At 57.8% G+C, this 23,785-nt stretch overlaps 1 protein-coding gene across 1 annotated transcript in view; it reads left to right on the forward strand.

Annotated features, from left to right (window-relative positions):
* The window catches only part of DNAAF8 (dynein axonemal assembly factor 8), a 111,781-nt gene that overhangs the window by 62,231 nt on the left and 25,765 nt on the right, over window positions 1–23,785 (forward strand). The window contains 10 exon segments of the mRNA XM_054161256.1: window positions 4,541–4,621; window positions 7,523–7,692; window positions 8,717–8,811; window positions 9,115–9,138; window positions 9,241–9,264; window positions 9,357–9,380; window positions 9,483–9,506; window positions 18,136–18,210; window positions 18,212–18,348; window positions 22,026–22,085. Of these exon segments, the coding sequence (XP_054017231.1) occupies window positions 4,541–4,621; window positions 7,523–7,692; window positions 8,717–8,811; window positions 9,115–9,138; window positions 9,241–9,264; window positions 9,357–9,380; window positions 9,483–9,506; window positions 18,136–18,210; window positions 18,212–18,348; window positions 22,026–22,085 (714 nt within the window).

Here is a 23,785-nt window from a genome sequence, read left to right on the forward strand (position 1 = left end):
TGGCCCCAGCCTCTTGCCCCCCCCAGCTCCTTTAGCTCTTGCTGAGCATTGCTCAGCTGCCCTCTGGGGCTGCTCTTCTGCAGGCTCTCAGCCCCAGGGCTCTCAGCCTTTGCTGCTCCCAGAGCTGCTCCAGGCCCCTCAGCAGCTCTGCAGCCTGCCCTGGGCTCTCTGCAGCAGATCTCTGTCTCTCCTGCACTGGGGAGCCCAGCACTGGGTACAGTCCCCCAGCTGTGGTGTCCCTCAAGCAGAGCACTGAGTGGTAGCCTGGTGGCTTTCTGTGCTGTTTCCCACCTGGCCCTTCACTGAGGCCAGAAATGTCAGGTGATAACCAGGCCTCCTCCTGCTAAAGCAAATATGCTTTTCAGCACTGATCTCAAAATAAGGATGAGCAGGCAGCAGCCCCATGGAGCAAACCAGCAGCTTGTGCTCTGCAGACGTGTGCTCAGGGGAGCAGGCTTCATCTGGCAGCCTGAGGGCTGATTATCTGCCTTGCAGCCCTGGTGGGATTGCTCCTGGCCTGCCAGCATGCAGTCCCCTGGTGCAGCATCCCAGAAGGCTTGCAGAAAGAGCTTTCCTGTTGTCAGGAATCACAGCTTTGGGAGGTTTATTCTCTGCAGTTCTGTCTAACCTGATGAGAGAGTCGAGTTGGACTGCAGGAGGCCTTTTGACCAAGGCAGCCTAAGGAAGCAGCAGTGACCACAAGTGCAAGAGTTCAGGCTGACTGCACAGGTGCCAGAAGTCCACTTCTGCTCTGGGCACCCCATAAATCCCCCTTCTGATCATGGTCACCATTTCCTGTTTCAAAGGAGGGCACCTTTCCTCTCCCATGCTGAGGGCTGTTTGCTCTGTCAGCCAGGGAAGGCATCAGCTTGCAACCTGCACTGTGTGCAGAGCCCTGCTTGCTGCTTGGCCCATGCCCAGGCCAGAGCAGCACTTGCCCTGCTCAGAACAGTTGGCAGGACAGACACAGCTTCTGGAGGAACTGCTTCAGCCCAAGCAGCCACAGTTTGAAGCCTCTTCCTCACAGGCCATTTGAGAAGCTAACAGCAGCAGCTCTGGCCTCAGTGTGCTGTTTGGAGCTGAGTGGTGCTGGACAATCACCCCTAGGCCCTCTGGGACTCGAGGTCAGTCCTGTCTGCACATGTGCTGTGTGCTGGTCCCACCTACCAGCCCAGGTACAGCTGCTGGGGCAGAACATTGGCTTCTGCAGCCTCTTCCCTGAGCCCTAACTTCTCTGGCTCATGAGTACCTGTGACCAGCTGGTTGTGGGGAGTCACTGTACTGGTGAGCTGCATCTTGTTATGCCACTGTAACTTCAAGCTGTGCCAGGGGAGGTTTAGGCTGGAGGTGAGGAGAAAGTTCTTCCCAGAGAGAGTTGTTAGCAGAGGGAGAGTCCATTCCTCATCCATTTTCCTGCCACCTCCCCTTCAGACACCACTGCTGAAAAGAGGATTTGCTGTTGTTGACCCCTCCATTGCCACAAACAGCTCATGGAGGAGACATTCATCCCCTGCCTGCCTGCTTACTGTAATCCATCCACACACTGAGAGGTTTGGAATAAATCCCAGTCCTCTGCTTTTTCTCCTGGGACTGTCACAGCCTGGTCTGCAGCCATGCACAGACACAGTGGATTCATCATGGCAGAGCAATGGTGGCACCATGGCTCCTGCTGCCTGTGGACCCAAGGGAAGATGCTCCTCAGAGACCCTCTCCTGCTGCTTGTCTCACCCAGTGCCACAGACGGTCACAGAGCTCATGTTCTGCACTGCAGAGCTGCCACTGGAAATACAAAGATGGGCACTGGAACAAAGGATTCCAGAAAGGCAGAAAGCTTTTAGCTGCTTACAGAGAGCTGATTGAGTCTTCCTTTGCTTCCAGGCAGATTTTCCCAGCAGCCCAGCAGGGCTCTGTGCTGGGTCACACCCATCCGGGAAGGGGCTGGAAGGAACCCAGCCCCCAGCTGGACAGAACAAACTTGATCCAGGTGGGCAGAGGGAGAGATCTGTTTTTCTCCCTCCCGGGAGGAAGGGTCCCCTTGGGTCAGAGGTGGTCTATTCCACACCCCCTTCCTGTCCAGCAAGCCTGCTGAAGGAGAAGACCTCTTGATTCTTCCTCTTCTCCCCTGCACATCAAATGCTCCAAAGCTCATCTCTGCTGGTGCTGCCACCCGACCTGCCGCGCGGCTGCCTCCAGCTTCGCTTTCCAGGTCTGATCCCACTCCTTCTACAGACCTGGACCCATTTGCATCAAGGGAATCCAATGCCAGCTGGGCCTGGGTTGGGAGGTTTTTTCCTATTTACTCTTTGCCTAACATCTTTGTAACCTTCCCTGCTACTGATGACTGGAAACTGGCCAGTGTGGTCCCCATGCACAAGAAGGGTCGGATGGAGGAACCTGGAAGCTCCAGGCCTGGCAGCCTGACCTCAGTGCCAGGGAAAGTGATGGAGCAGAGCATCTTGGGGGTAATCACTGCACATCTGAAGGATGGCCAAGGGCTCAGGCACAGCCAGCATGGATTTAGGAAGGGTAGGTCCTGCCTCTCCAACCTGATCTCCTTCTATGCCCAGGTGACTGCCTGGTGGATGTGGGGCAGGCTGTGGATGTGCTCTGCCTGGACCTCAGCAAAGCCTTTGACACCATCCCCCACAGCAAACTGCTGGCTGAGCTGTCAGCCCTTGGCTTGGCCAGCAGCTCTCTGAGCTGGGTTAGGAACTGGCTGGAGGCTGAGCCTAGTGGTGGTGAATGGTGCCACAGCCAGCTGGCAGCCAGGCACCAGTGGTGTGCCCCAGGGAGCAGTGCTGGGCCCCAGCCTCTTTAACATCTTCATTGATGATCTGGAGGAGAGCATTGAGACAGTCATCAGCAAGTTTGCAGCTGACAGCAAGCTGGGAGCAGAGGTTGGTCAGTTAGAGGGCTGAAGGGCTCTGCAGAGGGATCTTGCCAGGCTGGGCAGATGGGCAGAGGCCAACAGGATGGCATTCAACAAGTCCCAGTGCCAGGGGCTGCACTTTGGCCACAGCAACCCCAGGCAGAGCTACAGGCTGGGGGCAGAGTGGCTGAGAGCTGCCAAACAGAGAGGGACCTAGGGGTGCTGATTGACAGCTGCCTAAACATGAGCCAGCAGTGTGCCCAGGTGGCCAAGAGGGCCAATGGCATCCTGGCTGTAATGGGTTGGGGCAGACCCCCTCCCCACCACAGGCAGAAATAACGACTCAGGCAAACGGATTGCAAAGGTAGTGGAGAGTTTAAATAGAGAACAGTGAGTGTGCACAAAAGGAAACATGGTGACAAGGAAGGAACCAAAGTAAACCCAGAAAGACTCCAAACCCCACCTGAGGGTGCATCCAAAACCCCCAGGGCGCCTCCCTCCGCCCCCTACTATTAGGCTGGTCTCAGCTGGCCAGGCCTGAGACTGCCCATCCCCCTGTGGCCTTGGGCCCAATCAGGCCCATGGCCGGGAGATCTCTCCCCCAGTTACCAAGTCTCGGAGAGGGAAGGAAAGAGGAAGTGCCAGACCCCACCGCAAAATTTATAGTGGTGCAAGGGATTATGGTAGAAATACCTAATTTCCTGAGTCCACCCACTGGGATGGACTTCTGGACACAGGAAACACCCCTGGGGCAGAGGGCACCCAGCCCAAACTACGACACTGGCCTGCATCAGGAACAGTGTAGCCAGCAGGAGCAGGGAGGTCATTGTGCTCCTGTACTCTGCATTGGTTAGGCCACACCTTGAGTCCTGTGTCCAGCTCTGGGCTCCTCAGCTCAAGAAGGACATTGAGAGACTTGAAGGTGTCCAGAGAAGGGCAACAAAGCTGGGGAGGGGTCTGGGGCACAGCCCTGGGAGGAGAGGCTGAGGGAGCTGGGGTTGCTTAGCCTGCAGAAGAGGAGGCTTAGGGGAGACCTCATTGCCCTCTACAACTACATGAAGGGAGGTTGTAGCCAGGTGGGGGTTGGGCTCTTCTCCCAGGCACCCAGCAGCAGAACAAGAGGACACAGTCTCAAGCTGTGCCAGGGGAGGTTTAGACTCGAGGTGAGGAGAAAGTTCTTCACTGAGTGAGTCGTTAGCCACTGGGCTGTGCTGCCCAGGGAGGTGGTGGAGTCCCCATCCCTGGAGGTGTTCAAGAGGGGACTGGATGTGGCACTTGGTGCCATGGTCTAGTCGTGAGGTCTGTGGTGCCAGGTTGGACTCAGTGATCTTTGAGGTCTCTTCCAACCTTGGTGGTACTGTGAGACTGTGATGCTGTGATACAGAGAGAGAGAATCACAGAATGACAGAATGACAGAACCTTAGAATAATATAACCTCAGGACTTTACAGTCACAGAATCACAGAATCTTAGAATCACCCAGGTTGGAAGGGACCTCCAAAGGGCATCCAGTCCAACCCCTGTGCAGTGAGCAGGACATCCCCAACTAACCAGCATTCCCAGATCCCTGTCCAGCCTCACCCTGAATGTCTCCAGGGATGAAGAGTGTTTTCCTGTTGGATCTTGTCACACAACTCTGCATTCCTCCCCTTTTCTTTCCCTGTATGCCTAGGGCTGATGGGTGAGCTGGCAAAGCAAGGCCTCCTTGGCAGCAGGAGCAGCCTGCCTGGTGCAGCTGGACTGGACCCCTCCAGCTGGGGAAGGGTCTGGAGAAGAGCAGCTGAGGGAGCTGGGGGGGTTGAGCCTGGAGCAGAGGAGGCTGAGGGAGACCTCCTTGCTCTCTGCAGCTCCCTGAGAGGAGGCTGCAGCCAGCTGGGGCTTGGGCTCTGCTCCAGGGAAAAAGTGACAGGGCAATGGCCTCAAGTTGCCCCAGGGGAGGTTTAGGTTGGGCATCAGGCAAAGTTTCCTCCCTGCAAGAGTGGCCAGGCACTGGAACAGGGAATTTACAGACTCCCATCCCTGGAAGCACTCCAAGAACTTTGTAGATGCAGTGCTGAGGGCCATGGATTAGCGGTGGCCTGGCAGTGCCAGGTTCATAGTTGGATTGGATGATCTTGGAGGCCTTCTCCAGCTTTGCTGATTCTGTGATTCCATGCTTCCATCCCACAAGGATGAGAATGTTTGCCCAGAAACACAGCAGGTGGTGAGGAAACCATCTTGAGGAGAACGAAGGCTTCTGTAAGGCTGTTCAGCTGAGGCTGCCAGCAGCTGAGGACCCAGCCTCTTGCTTCTGCACTGGCAGGCTGTTGCTATGCCATTTAACCTTTTCTGTTTGAGTGACATGAAGCAGGCAGCAGATCTTCAACATGAAGGCTCCTTGCACCAAGAGGGCTGAGATTCTGTATCAAGCTGGGGGGGTGCAGGTGTCCTGCCTGTGCCTTCTGATCCCACATCTCTCTGCCAGGCCTTCAGGCACATCCTGCCTGCTGCTGGCAGAGGACAGGATGCATGCAGTGACCTGTGGCATGGCTGAGGCTGTGCTGCATCAGCCCCTGCAGAATCAGCAGTGGGGTGTGCAGGAGATGCCATTTGGTTTGCACAAGCAGATGGTGATGGAGCAGCCTGCAGGACTCTGCCCTCATTCTTCATGCTAATCAACAAGGTCAGCAGACAGCAGTCAGGGGGGCCCAGCCTACAGTTGCCAATGAAGCTTCAAAGGATGGTGCTAGGACAAAATCATGGAATCATGGACTGGTCTGGGTTGGAAGGGACCTTTCAAACTCACCCAGGCCCCTGCAGCCAGCAGGGACAGCTGCAGCCACAGCAGGTTGCTCCCAGCCCCAACCAACCTGCCCTGCACTGCTGCCAGCCATGGGGCAGCTCCCAGCTCTCTGGGCAGCCTGGCACAGGCTCTCCCCACCCTCAGCACCAAACCTTTCTCCCTTCTCTCCACTCTCAGTCTCCCTCTTGCAGTTCCAACCATCCCCCCTTGGCCTGGCCCAACAGGTCCTGCTCAGCAGTCTGTCCCCAGCTCTCTCCTGGCCTCTTGAAGCCCTGCAAAGCCACCAGGAGGTCTCCCTGGAGCCTTCTCCTCTCCAGGCTGCACAGCCCCAACTCTCCCAGCCTGGCCTCACATAACTGAACTGCAGAAGGCATCATCTGAGGGTGCTTCCATTTCAGAATGGCTTTGGTGTCTGCTCTGCTTTCTAACAGACTGAACCATCAGCCAGCCAAGCTCTCTTGGTCTGTTCTGGGTCCTGTTTCTCGAGTGCTGCACCTGGCTGGCAGCTCTGCCCAGAGAGCTTTTGGCAGCAGCAGCAGCAGGAAGTTGCTGCTTGAAATTTGCATCTTGGTAAACACAATTTCCCCATAATAGGTTTAGAGTATTAATTAGGACCTGTCAGGCTTGTTAGTGCCTCTCTGAGCCATAGCTCAAACAGAGAGACACAGAATGCTGAGGAGACAAACTGTGAGGGATGAGGATTTAACAGCTGCCTGAAGGATTCTATCACATAATCACTGCAGCTCACATGGAAAAAGGTAAAAGGGAATGTTTGACCTCAAAACATTGATATGGAATATAAAGGACTGAGTCTTATCCTGCAGAATTGCCAGGCAAAGCTTCTGGATCTAAATCATGGAACACAGACTGGCTCAGGTTGGAAGAGACCTCAGAGCTCATCCACCCTAACCCCTTGCCATGGGCAAGGACACCTCTCAGCTAGACTCAGCTGCTCAAGGCCTCATCCAGCCTGGCCTTCAGCACCCCCAGCAAGGAGGCAGCCACAGCCTCCCTAGGCAGCCTGTGCCAGGTTTGTAGGAGCTATTGGAGCTGGAGTTTAGATCAGGCTGCATGTGAGGAGGGGATCCAAAGCCCTGGTCAGAATTTCTGGAAGGGGCAGACCCAAGAATTTCAGCCATTTGCACCCATGAGTTGTGGAGCCTCCATGCCTGGAGATGTTCCAAGCCAGGCTGACTCATCAGAGCTCATCTACTCCAACCCCCTGCCATGGGCAGGATACCTCTCAGCTACATTCAGCCGCTCAAGACCTCATCAACTGGGCAGCCTGGGCCAGAGGCTCCCCAGCCTCACACTCAACAACTTCTTCCTCAGCTCCACTCTAACCCTGCTCTGCCTCAGCTCCAAACCCTTCCCCCTTGGCCTGGCTCAGACCCCCTCAGCAAAAGTTCCTCTGCAGCCTTCCTGCAGGATCCCTTCAGGTGCTGGCAGCAGCTCTGAGGAGCCCCTGGAGCCTTCTCCTCTGCAGGCTGCACAGCCCCAGCTCCCTCAGCCTGTGCTCCCAGCAGAGCTGCTCCAGCCCTGGCAGCATCTCTGTGGCCTCCTCTGGCCTCTCTGCAGCAGCTCTGTGTCCTTCTGCTGCTGGGGCCAGCAGAGCTGGAGGCAGGGTTGGAGGTGAGGTCTGGGCAGAGCAGAGTACAATCTACAAACCTAGACTGGTTTAGATGCATTTGAAACTCAAACAGAGCAGGCCAGAACCAGAGCCAGCCTCAGCAGTTTGGTGAACTGCTGCTGGACGTCGTGGCCACGCTGTAGAGAAGCTTCCCCCAGAGCTGTCTGGCCAGGATAGGAAATGTTGCTGTGTGCTCTTCCTGCCCTTTGAGGAGCATTTGGGTTTCTCTACTCTGGTTCCAGGAGCCCAGGCTCTCTGCACTGTGCTGCTGATCAGAGCTGGTGCTTGGAGCCGTAGCCTGGGTCGGATCCTGCACAAACTAGAGCCGGGAAGATGCACCGTGGTGGGGGTGAAGCACATCAGCCTGCAAGCAGCTCCTGCCCTAGGACTGCTGCCTCCTGAGGAGAAGCAGGTTTGGGAAGGACCTGGCAGACTGGTGGCCACACCTGGGAGTAGAGTGGGGAATTCTGTTAGCCAGGGAGTAACTCAGACCTGAAAACATCCCTCAGGGGCTTGGAGCGGCGCTGGGAGTGAGCTGTGTAGAAGAAGCTGATGTGCATAGAGCAAGCTGACAGGTTGAGGGCTGCTTTTATCACCTGCCATAACGAGGCAGCCCTGCTTGCTCTGAAGCACAGCTTGGGAGGGCAGGGGAGGAGCAGACCCCCCAGGAAGCTGCTTAGTTACTCATCTGTATTGCTGCCTCTTGAGCAGCAGAGCAGCTGTCCCCTCTCCTCCCAGGGTCATTCCAGGTCAGGCACATAGATTCATGGAATGGTTTGGGTTGGAAGAGACCTCAGAGATCCCCCAGTGCCAGCCCCCTGCCTTGGGCAGGGACACCTCCCACCAGCACAGGCTGCTCAAGGCCTCATCCAGCCTGGTCCTCAACACCTCCAGGCAGGAGGCAGCCACAGCCTCCCTGGGCAGCCTGTGCCAGAGTCTCCCCAGCCTCACTCCAAACAATTCCTTCCTCCTCTCCAGACTCAGTCTCCTCTCTCCCAGCTCAAAGCCTTTGTCCCTCATCCTGGCACTCCCAGCCCTTGTCCCAAGTCCCTCCCCAGCTCTCCTGGAGCCCTTCAGGTCCTGGGAGGCTGCTCTGAGGTCTGCCTGGAGCCTTCTCTTCTGCAGGCTGCACAGCCCCAGCTCTCCCAGCCTGGCCCCACAGGAGAGGTTTTCCAGCCCTCTGAGCATCTTCATGGTCTCCTCTGGATCTGCTCCAGCAAGCCTACCCCAGCCCCAGCACGTGTGCCTGCTTTGCCTTGCCCTGGGACGTGGTTGAGGCCCCATCCCTGGAGACATTCAAGGTCAGGCTCGATGCAGCCTGCTCTAGCTGGGTACACCCCTGCTGCCTGCAGGGGGCTGCACAAGATGCCTTTGAGGGTCCCTTCCAGCCCAGCGCAATCTGTGACGCTGTGTGAGCTGGCACACCCTGACTGCAGCGCCAGGCAGCCCCCGGGGCCGCGCACCCTGCTCCCTGCCGCCACGTTCCACACACAGCTGGGGCCCTGCTCCCCCTGCCCAAGAGCCTGGAGCAGTGACCTGCACAGGGAGACGGCGGGGTTGGCATCCCCGGGCGGCGCAGGTCGCGGTCAGTACGGAAGCCCGATACGATCAAAGCATCGTTAACTGGGGCGCCTCTGCAGCTGCAGCAGACACAGCCTCACAGAGCAGGCTGAGCATCATCTCTTTGGGTCCCCACGACTGCCCACAGGTCCCTGCTGGCCCACAGGAGCAGGTAAGCTGAGCATCATCTCTTTGGGTCCCCACGACTGCCCACAGGTCCCTGCTGGCCCACAGGAGCGGGTAAGCTGAGCATCATCTCTTTGGCTCCTCACAGGTCCCTGCTGGCCCACAGGAGCGGGTAAGCTGAGCATCATCTCTTTGGCTCCTCACAGGTCCCTGCTGGCCCACAGGAGCAGGTAAGCTGAGCATCATCTCTTTGGCTCCCCACAACTGCCCACAGGTCCCTGCTGGCCCACAGGAGCGGGTAAGCTGAGCATCATCTCTTTGGCTCCCCACAGGTCCCTGCTGGCCCACAGGAGCAGGTAAGCTGAGCATCATCTCTTTGGCTCCCCACAGGTCCCTGCTGGCCCACAGGAGCGGGTAAGCTGAGCATCATCTCTTTGGCTCCCCACAACTGCCCACAGGTCCCTGCTGGCCCACAGGAGCGGGTAAGCTGAGCATCATCTCTTTGGCTCCCCACAGGTCCCTGCTGGCCCACAGGAGCAGGTAAGCTGAGCATCATCTCTTTGGCTCCCCACAGGTCCCTGCTGGCCCACAGGAGCGGGTAAGCTGCTGCTCGGCCTGCGCCTCCTGTTGTGCCGAGACAGCTCTTGGTGTTTGCAGCTCCCAGCACCTTGCTTTAGTCACACCCTGCAGGCACAGCACTGCTTGGCCAAGCTGAGAGCTGCTTCTGCACCTGTGATACCACAGTGTCACAGTCTGACAGCATCACCAAGGTTGGAAGAGACCTCAAGGATCACCGAGTCCAAGCTGTCTCCACAGACCTCATGACCAGACCATGGCACCAAGTGCCACATCCAATCCCCTCTTGAACACCTCCAGGGATGGGGACTCCACCACCTCCCTGGGCAGCACATCCCAATGGCTAACGACTCTCTCAGTGAAGAACTTTCTCCTCACCTCCAGCCTAAACTTCCCCTGGCACAGCTTGAGACTGTGTCCTCTTGTTCTGGTGTTGGTTGCCTAGGAGAAGAGACCAACCCCCACCGGGCTAAAACCTCCCTTCAGGGAGTTGGAAAGAGCAATGAGGTCTCCCCTGAGCCTCCTCTTCTCCAGGCTAAGCAACCCCAGCTCCCTCAGCCTCTCCTCCCAGGGCTGTGGCCCAGACCCCTCCCCAGCTTTGTTGCCCTTCTCTGGACACCTTCAAGTCTCTCAATGTCCTTCTTGAGCTGAGGAGCCCAGAGCTGGACACAGGACTCAAGGTGTGGCCTAACCAATGCAGAGTACAGGGACACAATGACTTCCCTGCTCCTGCTGGCCACACTCTGCCTGATGCAGGCCAGGATGCCATTGGCCCTCTTGGCCCCCTGGGCACACTGCTGGCTCATGTTCAGCCAGCTGTCAATCAGCACCCCCAGGTCCCTCTCTGCCTGGCTGCTCTCAGCCACTCTGACCCCAGCCTGTAGCTCTGCCTGGGGTTGCTGTGGCCAAAGTGCAGCCCCTGGCACTGGGACTTGTTGAATGCCATCCTGTTGGCCTCTGCCCATCCGCCCAGCCTGGCAAGGTCCCTCTGCAGAGCCCTTCTGCCTTCTAACTGACCAACCTCTGCTCCCAGCTTGGTGTCAGCTGCAAATTTGCCAATGCCTGACTCAATGCCCTCCTCCAGATCATCAGTAAAGATGTTAAAGAGGATAAGGCCCAGCACTGCTCCCTGGGGCACACCCCTGATGCCTGGCTGCCAGCTGGCTGTGGCACCATTCTCCACCACTCTCTGGACTCAGCCTCCAGCCAGTTCCTAACCCAGCTCAGAGAGCTGCTGGCCAAGCCAGAGCTGCTGACAGCTTAGACAGCAGTTTGCTGTGGGGGATGGTATCAAAGGCCTTGTTGAAGTCCAGGTAGAGCACATCCACAGCCTGCCCCACATCCACCAGGCCCTACCACTCTATCAAGCTCTAAGCTTATATTGTCAGATTGCTCACACTACTTATTGCTATGATTGCCACAAGTGTCCTGAGAGTGGAGTTAGTGTCCTTCCCAATGTCTAGGAGCCAACAAAGAGGGTTCTAAAGCCTTGGTGGTTTGTGGGTTTGTGTTGCCTGAAAACATTTCTTCTCTTTTCCCAAGCAGATTCTTTTCCCAAGTATCCTGAGATGAGTGTGGAGCTGTTGTGAGAGCCAGGGAGCTGCAAGCTGAGCATTTCAGAGGAGACAGAGATCTGGTTTCCCTTGAAAAAATGTCTTTATTATTTGCTTGCTTTTCTGAAGAGATGAAACCAGCCAATGGGGCAGAAAGCAAAGCTGCACCATGCACACTGCCCCTGGGCTGGACTGCAGGAGCTCAGAGCTCACACTCATGGCAATTCCTCACACAGCCTTCCAGAAGAAGGCAGCAGCTTGCCCAGACAGTGCCCTCACCCAGCCAGCAGTCAGGAGCAGTTCTTTCCTTCTGCATGATAGCAATGGGGCACCAGCAGGTGTGAGGTTCTGCCCCTGGGGAGGAACAACCTCCTACAGCAGGACAGGTGAGGGGGGACCTGCTGGGAAGCAGCTCCATGGAGAAGGACCTGGGAGTGCTGAGGGACAAGTTGCCCATGAGCCAGAAATGTGCCCTTGAGGCCAAGAAGGCCACAGGTGTCCTGGGGGCATGAAGACAACACTGGCCAGCAGGGCAAGGGAGGTTCTTCTCCCTCTCTACTCTGCCCTGGTGAGGGCATCTGGAGTCTTGGGCTCCCCAGGTCAGGAGAGACAGAGATCTGCTGCAGAGAGCCCAGGGCAGGCTGCAAAGCTGCTGAGGGGCCTGGAGCAGCTCTGGGAGCAGCAAAGGCTGAGAGCCCTGGGGCTGAGAGCCTGCAGAAGAGCAGCCCCAGAGGGCAGCTGAGCAATGCTCAGCAAGAGCTAAAGGAGCTGTGGGGGGCAAGAGGCTGGGGCCAGGCTCTGCTGAGTGCTGCCCAGGGCCAGCACAAGGGGCAAGGGGCAGAAAGTGTCAGGCAGGAGGTTGGAGCTGAGCAGGAGGAGAAAGTTGTTTGGGGTGAGGCTGCTGGAGGCCTGGAGCAGGCTGCCCAGAGAGGTTGTGGAGTGTCCTGGTGTGGAGAGCTTCCAACCCACCCTGGGCACTGTGCTGCTGGGCAGGGTGCTGTGGGTGCCCTGCTGGAGCAGGGCTTGGGCTGGGGGAGCTCCAGAGCTCCCTTCCAGCCCCAGGCTCCTGGGATTTGATCTTTAACTGTTGGCAGCCCACTGGTGCAGGAGGTGCAGTGGCTGTGGGAGTCAGCAGGGAAGGTTTTTTTCCTACCTCAGCTTTTAATCACACAGCAAAACACAAAGTGCTCCATTGATCAGCTGCGGCAGAAAGCATCTGAAATCAGCCCCGAGCCTGCCCAGGGAGGCAGTGAGCAAGGAGATGTGAGGAGAGGTTGTTTCATGCTAATTGTCTCTTGTTTTTGGAGTTCTCTAACACTGGAGCAGCTGTTGAGCTTTGCTTTGGTTTCCTTGAAGAGCTGGTGACTAATGAGTGCACAAATTACAGCCTGCTGGGGCTTGGCAGTGCGGGAAAGACAAAAAGCAGGCTCGGGAAGGGAGGAAGCTGCTCTGGGAGGGGCAGAGGGAAACGCTCTGTGCAGGGCCCCCTGCTCCTTTTTAGAGGAGAAGGTCTTTCAATCCTGGGGGCAGGGAAAGTTCCTGGGATGGGTAGGGAGGTGTTCAGAGAGCCTCAGCACAGGCTCAGGGGCTGGGAGCTCTGGGGGGCTGGCTGGTAAATGCCCCAGAGGCCGCTGGGGGGGCACAGCCATTTCTCACAGCTGAACCTCATGTCGAGCATTTGAGTTGGAGTGATGGTCCTCAGCTTAGGGGACAACAGGAGACAGGGCTGCTCCTCACATCAGAGACTCACAGCCTGGGTCCTGCTGGGAGGAACCTTAAAGGCTGCAGCCAGAGCAGGGTGGGCAGAGGGCAGCAGAGGGGATCCTGCCCCTGGGCTCTGCTCAGACCTCACCTCCAACCCTGCCTCCAGCTCTGCTGGCCCCAGCAGCAGAAGGACACAGAGCTGCTGCAGAGAGGCCAGAGGAGGCCCCAGAGATGCTGCCAGGGCTGGAGCAGCTCTGCTGGGAGCACAGGCTGAGGGAGCTGGGGCTGTGCAGCCTGCAGAGGAGAAGGCTCCAGGGGCTCCTCAGAGCTGCTGCCAGCACCTGAAGGGATCCTGCAGGAAGGCTGCAGAGGAACTTTTGCTGAGGGGGTCTGAGCCAGGCCAAGGAGGAAGGGTTTGGAGCTGAGGCAGAGCAGGGTTAGAGTGGAGCTGAGGAAGAAGTTGTTGAGTGGGAGGCTGGGGAGCCTCTGGCCCAGGCTGCCCAGCTGATGAGGTCTTGAGCAGCTGAATGTAGCTGAGAGGTGTCCTACCCATGGCAGGGGGTTGGAGTAGATGAGCTCTGATGAGTCAGCCTGGCTTGGAACATCTCCAGGCATGGAGGCTCCACAACTCATGGGTGCAAATGGCTGAAATTCTTGGGTCTGCCCCTTCCAGAAATTCTGACCAGGGCTTTGGATCCCCTCCTCACATGGAGCCTGATCGAAACTCCAGCTCCAATAGTTCCTACAAACCTCCTGTGTGCTGTGCTGGGTGCCAGCTTGGTTTGTGTCCACAGCAGCTGACAGTAGATCTGGGATTTATTTGCTGGTGGCAAGACTCCTCCAGCATCTCCTTCCTCCCCCTGGGGTATTATTGCTGTGCACATTGATGAGAATCCTCAGTGGCAGCATTTCAGACCCAGGATGCCTTTGTCTTCTGAGACACCAACAGCCAGCTCTGAGCAGCTTCTGGACCTGGTGACCTCTTGCTCAAGGTTTGTTCTTTCTCTTTTGAGACAATAACACTGACTTAGGGCAGAGAACCCCAGCAGCCTGGGGCTGGAAGGGAGCTCTGGAGCTCACCCACCCAAGCCCTGCTCCAGCAGGGCACCCACAGCAGCTTGCCCAGCAGCACAGTGCCCAGGGAGGGTTGGAAGCTCTCCACACCAGGACACTCCACAGCCTCTCTGGGCAGCCTGCTCCAGGCCTCCAGCAGCCTCACCCCAAACAACTTTCTCCTCCTGCTCAGCTCCAACCTCCTGCCTGACACTTGCTGCCCCTTGCCCCTTGTGCTGGCCCTGGGCAGCACTCAGCAGAGCCTGGCCCCAGCCTCTTGCCCCCCACAGCTCCTTTAGCTCTTGCTGAGCATTGCTCAGCTGCCCTCTGGGGCTGCTCTGCTCCAGGCCCCCCAGCAGTTCCCTGTCTTCCCTGGACTGGGGAACACAGCACTGGACCCAGCACTCCCAGTGAGGCTTCAGCAGGGCAGAGGTACAAGAGAACCTCTCTCGACCTGCTGGCCACGCTCTGCTTCATGTAGCCCAGACTCAATACCTTGACAAATTGCCTCCAGTCGCGGTCTGAGAGCACAGGCACCAGGAGAAGGTTGCTGCCTTTGAGTGCCGGCAGCCCCTTGCAGCGCCGAGCCGCAGCCTGCGCATCCTGAGCCGCAGCGGCGCTGCAGCCTGCGGGGTCAGCCGGGAACGGGGCTGGGGGCGCGGGCGGCGTGGGGACAGAGGCAGCGCCGGGCTGGCGGGGTCCAGGGCGGCTGTGAGGAGCTCTCAGAAGCACAGAAGTCACCTTGACACCCTAGGAACAAGGCTAACCCAGTCTGTGCCTGTGCTGGGGAACGGTGAAGGACACGAAGGGAGACAGAAGGGGCTTGTTGTGGAGATGGCAAAGCAGCGATCAGCAGCTCCGGAGCCCAATCACTGCCTTTGTTGTGCTTCACTTCACAGCAGCTGGCTCTGAGCAGCTCTTTCTGCAGATGTTTCATAGAATCACAGAATGCACTGGGTTGGAAGGGACTCTCAGAGGTCGCCTTGCCCAACCCCCCTGCAGGCAGCAGGAGCATGGAATCCCAGAATCACAGACCTGCTGAGGTCGGCAGAGACCTTTGAGCTCATCCAGTCCAACCACAGCCCCAGCACTGCTGCTGAGCCACTGCACCAAACCACCTCCCTCAGCGCCACCCCCAGGGTCAGGGACTCAACCACCTCCCTGGGCAGCCTGTTTCAATGCCTGATAACCATTTCAGGATCAGGCTGCTCAGAGCCCCACCAAGACTGCTGCAGGGAAACAACCAGGGAGACAAATTTTAGTGCAAGAAAAAGCAGCCTGGATGCCAGGAACAGCAGCAGTGGGGCTGCAGCACAGAACCTGTGCTGCTGTTACACAGTCACAGATTGCACCGGGGAGCAGGGGACCCTCCAAGGGCATCCTGCCCAACCCCCTGCAGGCAGCAGGGACAGCTCCAGCCAGAGCAGGCTGCCCAGGGACACAGCCAGGCTGAGCTTCAATGGCTCCAGGGATGAGGCCTCAAGCACCTCCCAGGGCAGCCTGTGCCAGAGTCTCCCCAGCCTCCCTGTGCAGAGCTCCCTCCTGGTGTCCAACCTAACTCTGCCCTAGCTCCAGCTCCAAACCATTGCCTCTGGTCCTATCCCCACAGCCCCTTCTGAGCAGTCCCTCCCAGCCTGCCTGCAGCTGCCCTGCAGATACTGAACTCCAGCTCTGAGGTCTCCCTGCAGCCTTCTCTCCTCCAGGCTGCACAGCCCCAGCTCTCCCAGCCTGTCTTTGCAGGATTGGTGACATAGCTGAAGGTTGGTTGGTCAAACCCAGGCCTTTTGAAGGGCTGCATGGAGACATCACTGCTGGGCTTCATCTCCTAAGGAAAGCTCTTGGAGAAGTGATTATAGAGAGATTTTGTAAGCTAGCAAACATCTCCAAGCAAGAAATGGTTTGGTTTGTGTTATGTAGAACTGGGGGAGCCTCAGAAATTTGCAGGACACTCTGACATGCTGAAACCCTTCATCCTCACCAGAACAGAGCTGTCTGCTCAGGACTGTGAGGATGCTGAAGGGACTGGAGCATGTGTCTGATGAGGAATGGCTGAGAGCCCTGGAGCTGGTTAGTCTGGAGAGGACAAGACTGAGAGGGATCTGATCAATGTCTGTAAATACCTGAGGGGTGGGGGGCAAGAGGAAGGGGCCAGGCTCTGTTTGGTGGTGCCCAGTGACAGTACAAGGAACAGCAGGTACAAGCTGGAACCCAGGAGGTTGCACCTCAGCAGGAGGAGAAAGTTGTTTGGTGTGAGGGTGCTGGAGCCTGGAGCAGGCTGCCCAGAGACGTTGTGGAGTCTCCTTCCATGGAGAGCTTCCAGCCCCAGCTGGATGTGTTCTGGGTGCCCTGCTCTGGGTGCCCTGCTCTGGCAGAGGTCCCCTTCCAAGCCCTGACAGTCACTGGTTCTAGGGTTCTGTGAGGTCCCTTCCAGCCATTCCATGATTCTCACAGGGGAGTCCAAGGATCTCTGTCTGACACCCCAGCACTTCCTTCTCCCTGTGTTTGTGTGGGGTGGGAGGGTGGCTGAGCCCCCTGCATAGCTAAGCCACGGCAGAGGCAGGGCTTGCTGTGGCTCACTCCACACCTGCAGACAGAGGGGAGAGCATCAGCACTGAGCCAGCTTAGAGCCTGCTCCTTAGAAGTGCAGCTGAGAGGAGATTTGGGTCAGAGGCACTGAATGGTTTCTTAGGAGAGGAAAGCAGAAGCAGCCTTGCAGTGTTTTATCTCTGGCTTGCTGGAGGAAGTGATGGGATTTGCCTTCTGAAATGTTTCATCCAGGGAATTGCCATCCTCTGGTGCTTTCAAGAAGATTAAACAAGAGAAGAATTAAAACCTTTAGGGGGCTGCATGGCACAGTTCAGCTGAAGCAGCCTCTGCTTCTCCTCCCTGTCCTGGTTTCCTTGAGCAGCCCTCCTCAGCCTGGTGCAGGCAGGTAGCTGCCAGAGCTGTGCAGCACGGCCGCTGCTGGCCTGGAGCTGCTCTGCAGCACTGCTGCTGGGGGTTGTGGCGCACAAGGAGGCACAGCTGGCTGCTCCTAGCGTTTGGGGAAGGTGAAGGGAGCAGGAGCAGGCAGCCTGCAGCTGCCTGGGGACACCTTGATCTCTGCAGCAAGCAGAGAGGTTCTGCTTAATGAAAGCAGTCAGCGAGGCTGGCAGAGCTCTGCTGCCCCAGCCTCTTGCTACCTGCCCCTCAGCTTCTCAGCTATTAGGGCTGGCTGCTGCAAGTGGGACTCAGCACCCTGGTGCAGCAGCTGCTGGTTATCATCCCCAGCAACCTCAGCTGAAATAAAGATCCCAGGGTGTTGTGAGCTGCACAGCTACAGCAGGGACAGCTCTGCTCAGGGGTGGCCACAGGCTGGAGGCAAAGGCAGAGGACTTTGTCATGAAGCACAGAGCAGCAGAGACAAAGCCAGGAGGGCACACTTTGCTTTCAGCCCCTGCTCTGATTCTCCTGGTTTTCATCCCTCTATTTCTTAGCCCTGCTCCTAACTGGGGTATGAAATTCTACCACCCTCTGGGAGAAGCTGGCCTCGAGCAGGGGGGTGGCTGAGGGGGTCCTTCCTTCCCTGAATCCAAAACAGAAACACTCTGGGATTTGTAAGCCACCACTTGGGACCAGCTGGAGCAGAAACCTGGAGCTTTTGTGGTCCTGGTGATATTGCTGATGTCCATTGCTTCCATCCTGTCTGGATAAGATCATGGAATCATCAAGGTTGGAAAAGACCTCCAAGATCATGGAGCCCAAGCCTTACCCCAGCACTGCCAGGGCAGCACTGAGCCCTGGCCCTCAGCACCACTGAGCCCTGGCCCTCAGCACCACAGCCACACAGCTCTGAAACCCCTCCAGGCATGGGGACTGCACCACTGCCCTGGGCAGCCTGGGCCAGGCCTGGACAAGCCTCAAGGGGAAGAAATTGTTCCTCATGGCCAACCCAAACCTGCCCTGGGGCAACTTGAGGCTGTTTCCACTTGTTTTGTTGTTTGCTCTTTGGGAGCAGAGCCCAACCCTCACCTGGCTCCAGCCTCCTCTCAGGGAGCTGCAGAGAGCAAGGAGGTCTCCCTCAGCCTCCTCTTCTCCAGGCTCAACCCCCCCAGCTCCCTCAGCTGCTCCTCCCCAGCCCTGTTCCCCAGCCCCTTCCCCAGCTCTGCTGCCCTTCTCTGGCCCTGGTGCAGCAGCAGAGCAGTGAGGAGTGGTGGCAGATCTGCTGGCTGCAGGCAGGGCTGGGTGAGGGGAAGCTGGGCTGCACCCAGTGCTCCACAGCTGCTCATCACAACCTCCTGTAGCTCTGCTGTTTCCTTGCTGGCTGCTGCTGGCTCAGAAGCTCCCTGTGCCTACCTGACCTTGGGCACTGCCCTGCTGCTGTCTCCAGAGCCCCAACACCGTGAAGAAGCTGCTGGATTTACTGGGGCCAGGGGATCCCAGGGCAGCCCAAGCACTGGAGCCACTGCTCTGGAGGGCTCAGCATGGCACCAGCAGTGTCCAAAACACATTTTGTGGTAGGGACTTGTAAGAGAAAAGGCCAAAGGCCTGTCTGCCAGGGGAGAACACAGGGCCTGCACTGCCACCTCCTGCAGCGGCAATGCAGGTCCAGCCCTGGCAGGCAGCACAGACCCCAGGCCCCCAGGAAGCTTCCCCTGGCTTGGTGGCTGAGCTGTGCATGTCTCAAGTGTTCTGCCAGGAGATTACAAATAAGGTTTCCTTCCCAGAACAGCCCTGGATCTGTCCTCCATCTGCACAGATTTCCTTTGATCCCTCCACTCCTTGGTCATTCTGTACTTTCAGCTTGCTTCTGTTGTAATTGTCCCCAGGAGCCCATCTGGCTTCTCTCTGCTGCTGGGTCCCCTCCTGAACCCACTGGCCAACTGCAACCACAATTCACAGAGGGATGAAAGACTCCAGGACACTGAGTTCCTGTACCAGCTCTGCCACCAAGAAGGCCTCTAGCATCCTGGCTTGGATCAGCAATGGTGTGCCAACAGGACCAGGACAGGGATCATCCCCCTGGACTCAGCACTAGTGAGGCCACACTGAACATTGGGTTCAGTTCTGGGCCCCTCCCTCCAAGAAGGAGATTGAGGAGCTGGAGCAGGGCCAGGAAAGGGCAACAGAGCTGAGGAAGGGTCTGGAGAAGAGGGCTGGGGAGGAGCAGCTGAGGGAGCTGGGGGGGGTTGAGCCTGGAGCAGAGGAGGCTGAGGGAGACCTCCTTGCTCTCTGCAGCTCCCTGAGAGGAGGCTGCAGCCAGCTGGGGCTTGGGCTCTGCTCCCAGGGAACAAGGGACAGGACAAGAGGCAATGGCCTCAAGCTGCCCCAGGGCAGGTTTGGGTTGGCCATGAGGAACCATTTCTTCCCCTTGAGGGTTGTCCAGGCCTGTCCCAGGCTGCCCAGGGAGGTGGTGGAGTCCCCATCCCTGGGGGGGGTCAAGAAACCTGTGGCCATGGCACTTGGAGCCATGGGGAGGTTGGGTTGGTGCTGGACTGGGTGATCTGGGAGGCCTTTTCCAACCCAAACAATTCTATGCTTCTGTGATTCCTGACCCCAAGAGCTCCTACCCCTGCATCCTACCCAGTCCTAGAGCCTGAGCTAAGTGAGAGTAAAACATTGCCAGCTTTGGGAGTGTTCCTGTCCTCTGTACCAGTGACCCAAACAGGGCAGATTGGACTCAGAGGGAGGTACAGGATCCAGCTGGACTTTCAGGCTGGTGATTTATGGCCTCCTGTAAACCACTGTGTTGAGGACTCTGGCCTGACAATACCTGGAATTCTGGAGCTGAGGCAGGTCTGAGTGCTCTGAGAGCAGCAGGAGGTGATTCTGTGAAGGGGGTACTGGCAGGTGGTCGATTTCAGAGGGTGTTTGCCTGCTGTGTGTTTGTGCCTCAGGCCGGGGGGCTGTGCCAGCACAGTGGCAATCCACCTGCACTCCACTCACACAGCAGCAGCTTTCCCTTCTCCAACGTTTCCCACCCACAAATCCCCCCAACACTCCCAGCAGTGCTTTGCAGGGAGCTATTCAGCTGCTAAGCCTGGAGGGACCTCTGGAAGTCCCTGAGCTCAGTTAATTCTCTCCCTGCCAGCCCCATCATCTCCTCCCTTTCAGAAGCAGCCACCCCAAGGGGGTGGTTGTGAAGAGCTTGGCTGCTCTGAGAGCCAGGAGCCTGTTCACACTTTCACACTGAACCACTTGCATCTCCAGTTGGTAGCCACTTGGTCTCCTGCCAGTCCCTGCACTTTGATTTCAAGTGCTGCTTTGCTGCTCTCTGACCTTCCCCAGCCTGAGGTGTTTATCAGAAATCAGATTTCTTCTCAGCCCTGGCTCACACTGGGTCACACAGGCCAGGCTCTGCTAGCTTGAACTCTTCAGATGAATCTCCACTCCTTGTGTGATCACAGAATGCTTTGGGTGGAAAAGGACTTTCAAGATGATCTAATTCCAAGCCCCCTGCCACGGGCAGGGACACCTCCCCCCAGCACAGCTTGCTCAAGGCCCCATCCAGCCTGGCCTGGAACACCTCCAGGCTGTTCATCCACAGCCTCCCTGGGCAGCCTGTGCCAGAGTCTCCCCAGCCTCACTGCACAGAAGTTCTTCCTCCTCTCCACTCTCATTTGCCACTGCTGGCTCCTGGAGAGGTTGTCACCACCTGACCTCCCAAGGCCTTCTGCTCCAGACTGCTCCTTGCCCAGCCTGGATTTGTGCTCAGATTATTTCTCTGTACCTGTTCCAGTCTCAGTTTACCTTTCTTGACCACAGCTGAACAGCTGATCAGCACTGGGACCAGTCCTGTTGAACATCTGTGTTGGTGCCAGGGACAGTGGCACTGAGGCTCCCTCAGCACCAAGCTGTGTGGTGCAGCTGACAGCTGCAGGCAAGGATCCATCCAGAGGGACCTGCACAGGCTGCAGAGCTGGGCCCAGGGCAACCTCAGGAGGCTCAACAAGGTCCTGCAGCTGGGGCAGGGCAATCCCAGGCACTGCTATAGGCTGGGCAGGGACTGGCTGGAGAGCAGCCCTGGAGGAAAGAAAGGCCTTGGGGGTGCTGGGGGAGGAGAAGCTCAGCAGGAGCCAGCAGGGAGCACTTGCAGCCCAGAGAGCCAAGCAGAGCCTGGGCTGCAGCAAGAGAAGTGTGGCCAGCAGGGGCAGGGAGGGGATTCTGCCCCTCTGCTCCACTCTGCTGAGACCACAGCTGCAGCTCTGGGGCCAGTGCTGGAGCCTCTGTGCCAGGATGGCTCTGGAGGGGCTGGAAGGTGTCCAGAGCAGGGCCACAAGGAGGAGCAGAGGGCTGGAGCTGCTCTGCTGTGAGCACAGCCTGAGAGAGTTGGGGTTGTGCAGGCTGGAGAGGAGAAGGCTCCCAGGAGACCTCATTGTGGCCTCCCAGGATCTGCAGGGGGCTGCAAGAAAGCTGGGGAGGGACTTTGGAGGGTGTCAGGGAGGGATAGGACTGGGGGGGATGGAGCAGCACTAGAAGTGGGGAGATTGAGATTGGCTGTGAGGAAGAAGTTGTTGCCCAGGAGGGTGGTGAGAGCCTGGCACAGGCTGCCCAGGGAGGTGGTGGAAGCCTCCTGCCTGGAGGTGTTTGCAGCCAGGCTGGAGGTGGCTGTGAGCAACCTGCTGCAGTGTGAGGTGTCCCTGGCCATGGCAGGGGGCTGGGGCTGGCTGAGCCTTGAGCTCCCTTCCAGCCCTGACAGTGCTGTGATTCCCTGAGCACAAAGCTCTCCTGCCCTCAGCATGTCCCCTCCCAGACCTACTTGCTGTGGCAAATCAGAGCCCCCAGCATGGCTGGGGCTTGCATTGCTGTTACCAAGCACTTCAGGTGTACTGCTCCTTCCCATTCAGCAAGATAAGCCTGGTGTGAAGCAAGGAAACAACAAGAGGGGCTTGGAGCTGGTGCTGAAGAGGCTCTCTAACATGATTCCCCTGGCTGTGCTGTTGGGAGACAGCAGCCTTGTTTAGATGGAGAAGCAGCTGAATGCCAATGGGGCAGGCTCAGATCCCAGGCAGCAGTGGAAGTGCTCTGAACAGAACGGCTCTAAGTGTTTGCTGCCCCTGCACAGGGCAGCTGGCCTTCGAGGCTCTGACTTCAGTAAGCTGCACACCATCAGTCTCTCAGGAGGATGAGTGTGAGGCTGGAGAATGGCTAAGTCATGGCCTGAGAGGCTCTTCTCTTCATGTCCCTCTCTCAGGCTCCAAATCCTACCTGAGAGCTGTCCAGGACACGAAGCTGTTTCTCCCAGAAGGGCTCTGCTGAGCTCCCCCAGCTTGGAGGAGCACCAGGCAGGACTCTGCCCTTCCCTGAGAAGTGTCCTGCTGTGGCCCTGCCCTCCCACAACTCCTTCCCTGCTATGCTCTGCTGTGTTCCAATCTTTCCTCCTGCTGTGGCTGTTCCACCACAAGCTTTGCACCGACCCAGGCAGCGTGCTCTGTCAGATGTGTTTGCTCACTGCCCTGTGCTGCAAGTTCAGCAGGACTCAGGGCTCCTGCTGTGGAAGCAAAGCTCCCAGATGAAGCATGGGGAGGGACAGCAGCATGCTGGTGATGCCTGAGGCACAGCTGGCCCAGAGGCTGCTGATGGTAGCATTCAAGAATGGGCAGTGGGAACAGGGAGGCTTAGGCTGCATCTTTGAGGAAGCTTCTTCCCTGGAAGGGTTCTCAAGCCCTGGCCCAGGCTGCCAGGTGGGTAGCTGAATCTCCAGTCCTGGAGGTGTTTCCCAGAGGCAGAGCTGTGGTGCTGAGGGCCATGGCTCAGCCCCAGCCTGGGCAGAGCTAGAGAAGGGTTGGACCAGAGGAGCTGAAAGGGCTTTGCCAACCAACACAACTCCATGATTCCAAGAATGCAGTGGGACTGCTGGTTGCTGAAGACCTTCCACACTCTCCATCCACACTCTCACACTGCCCTCTTGGTGTGCCAAGGGGCTTGCCCCTTGTGCCCTGCCAGCCTAGGTACCAGTCCCCTGTAACAAAAGAGGATGTTGCCCTCTCCAGCAAGACTGTGAAGTACAGGCAGCTAAAGAGCTGCTGCCTGCCTGCCTCCCCCTGCCCAACGACAGAGGCATGGAGCCTCAGGCTCTTGCCTTGTGGCAAGCACTGCAGGCAGTGCTGAGATGCCACCAGTGCTGCTGTGGCCACCCCTGCTCCTCTGGCCCTGCACAGCACTTAGCTGCTGGCCTCTGCCTCAAAGCCCTGTACTTTGCCAGGGGCTAAGAGGGAACATGAAGCCTGTGCTGTTCAGCTCGTTTTGTGTCACTTCCACTCTGATCATTTTCTGCTCCAAACCACAGTTTGAAATAACTGGGTCATGCCCAACAAAGGGGTGGGGATTTCTGAGCCTTGCTGTAGCCACATGGCACAGAGGTGACCCAGCTGAGGCAGACCAGGGAGATGAGCTCTGGAGCTGGGAGTGGTGTAAAATGCTTCACTGGTGTGGAGGTTCTGCCTCTGCCTCTCAGTGCAGAGCGTCCTGGCTGCGCCGTGCTGGGGCCTGGGGCTGTGCTGCTTCCTTCAGAGGCACGTGGGAGCCACCACACACCAGCAGGGCACTGGGTAAAGGCCTCAGGCACTCACAGCCCTCAAGGCTCTGGCCTTGAGAAGGCAGGAGGAGAGACCTCACCAATATGCCTGTGTGCTTTAGAAGGGTGACAAATCCTGCCCTGAGTTAAGCCCCAAGGTAAAAAGGAAGTGTGCAGGATGCTCCTCTGCCTCCAGACAGGCAATCTCAGCACCACCAGTCTCACAGCTTGCCTGCTCCAGCCCTTCAGCACTGTTATCAGGCCAGATTAGGTAGGGATGTGCTCTCTGCCTCCCTTCCCTTCTGCAGATCCAGAGCCTGAGCCTGACCCCAGGGTGGGTCTGAGAATCAGCAAGCGGCACAAGCACCTCCGACCTGCAGAGCAGAGCAGCTCCCTGTGCTGGGCTCCAGGCTGCAGAGCAGAGCAGCTCCCTGTGC

Source organism: Dryobates pubescens, chromosome 4, assembly GCF_014839835.1.
Source record: "Dryobates pubescens isolate bDryPub1 chromosome 4, bDryPub1.pri, whole genome shotgun sequence".
NCBI classification, from domain to species: domain Eukaryota; kingdom Metazoa; phylum Chordata; class Aves; order Piciformes; family Picidae; genus Dryobates; species Dryobates pubescens.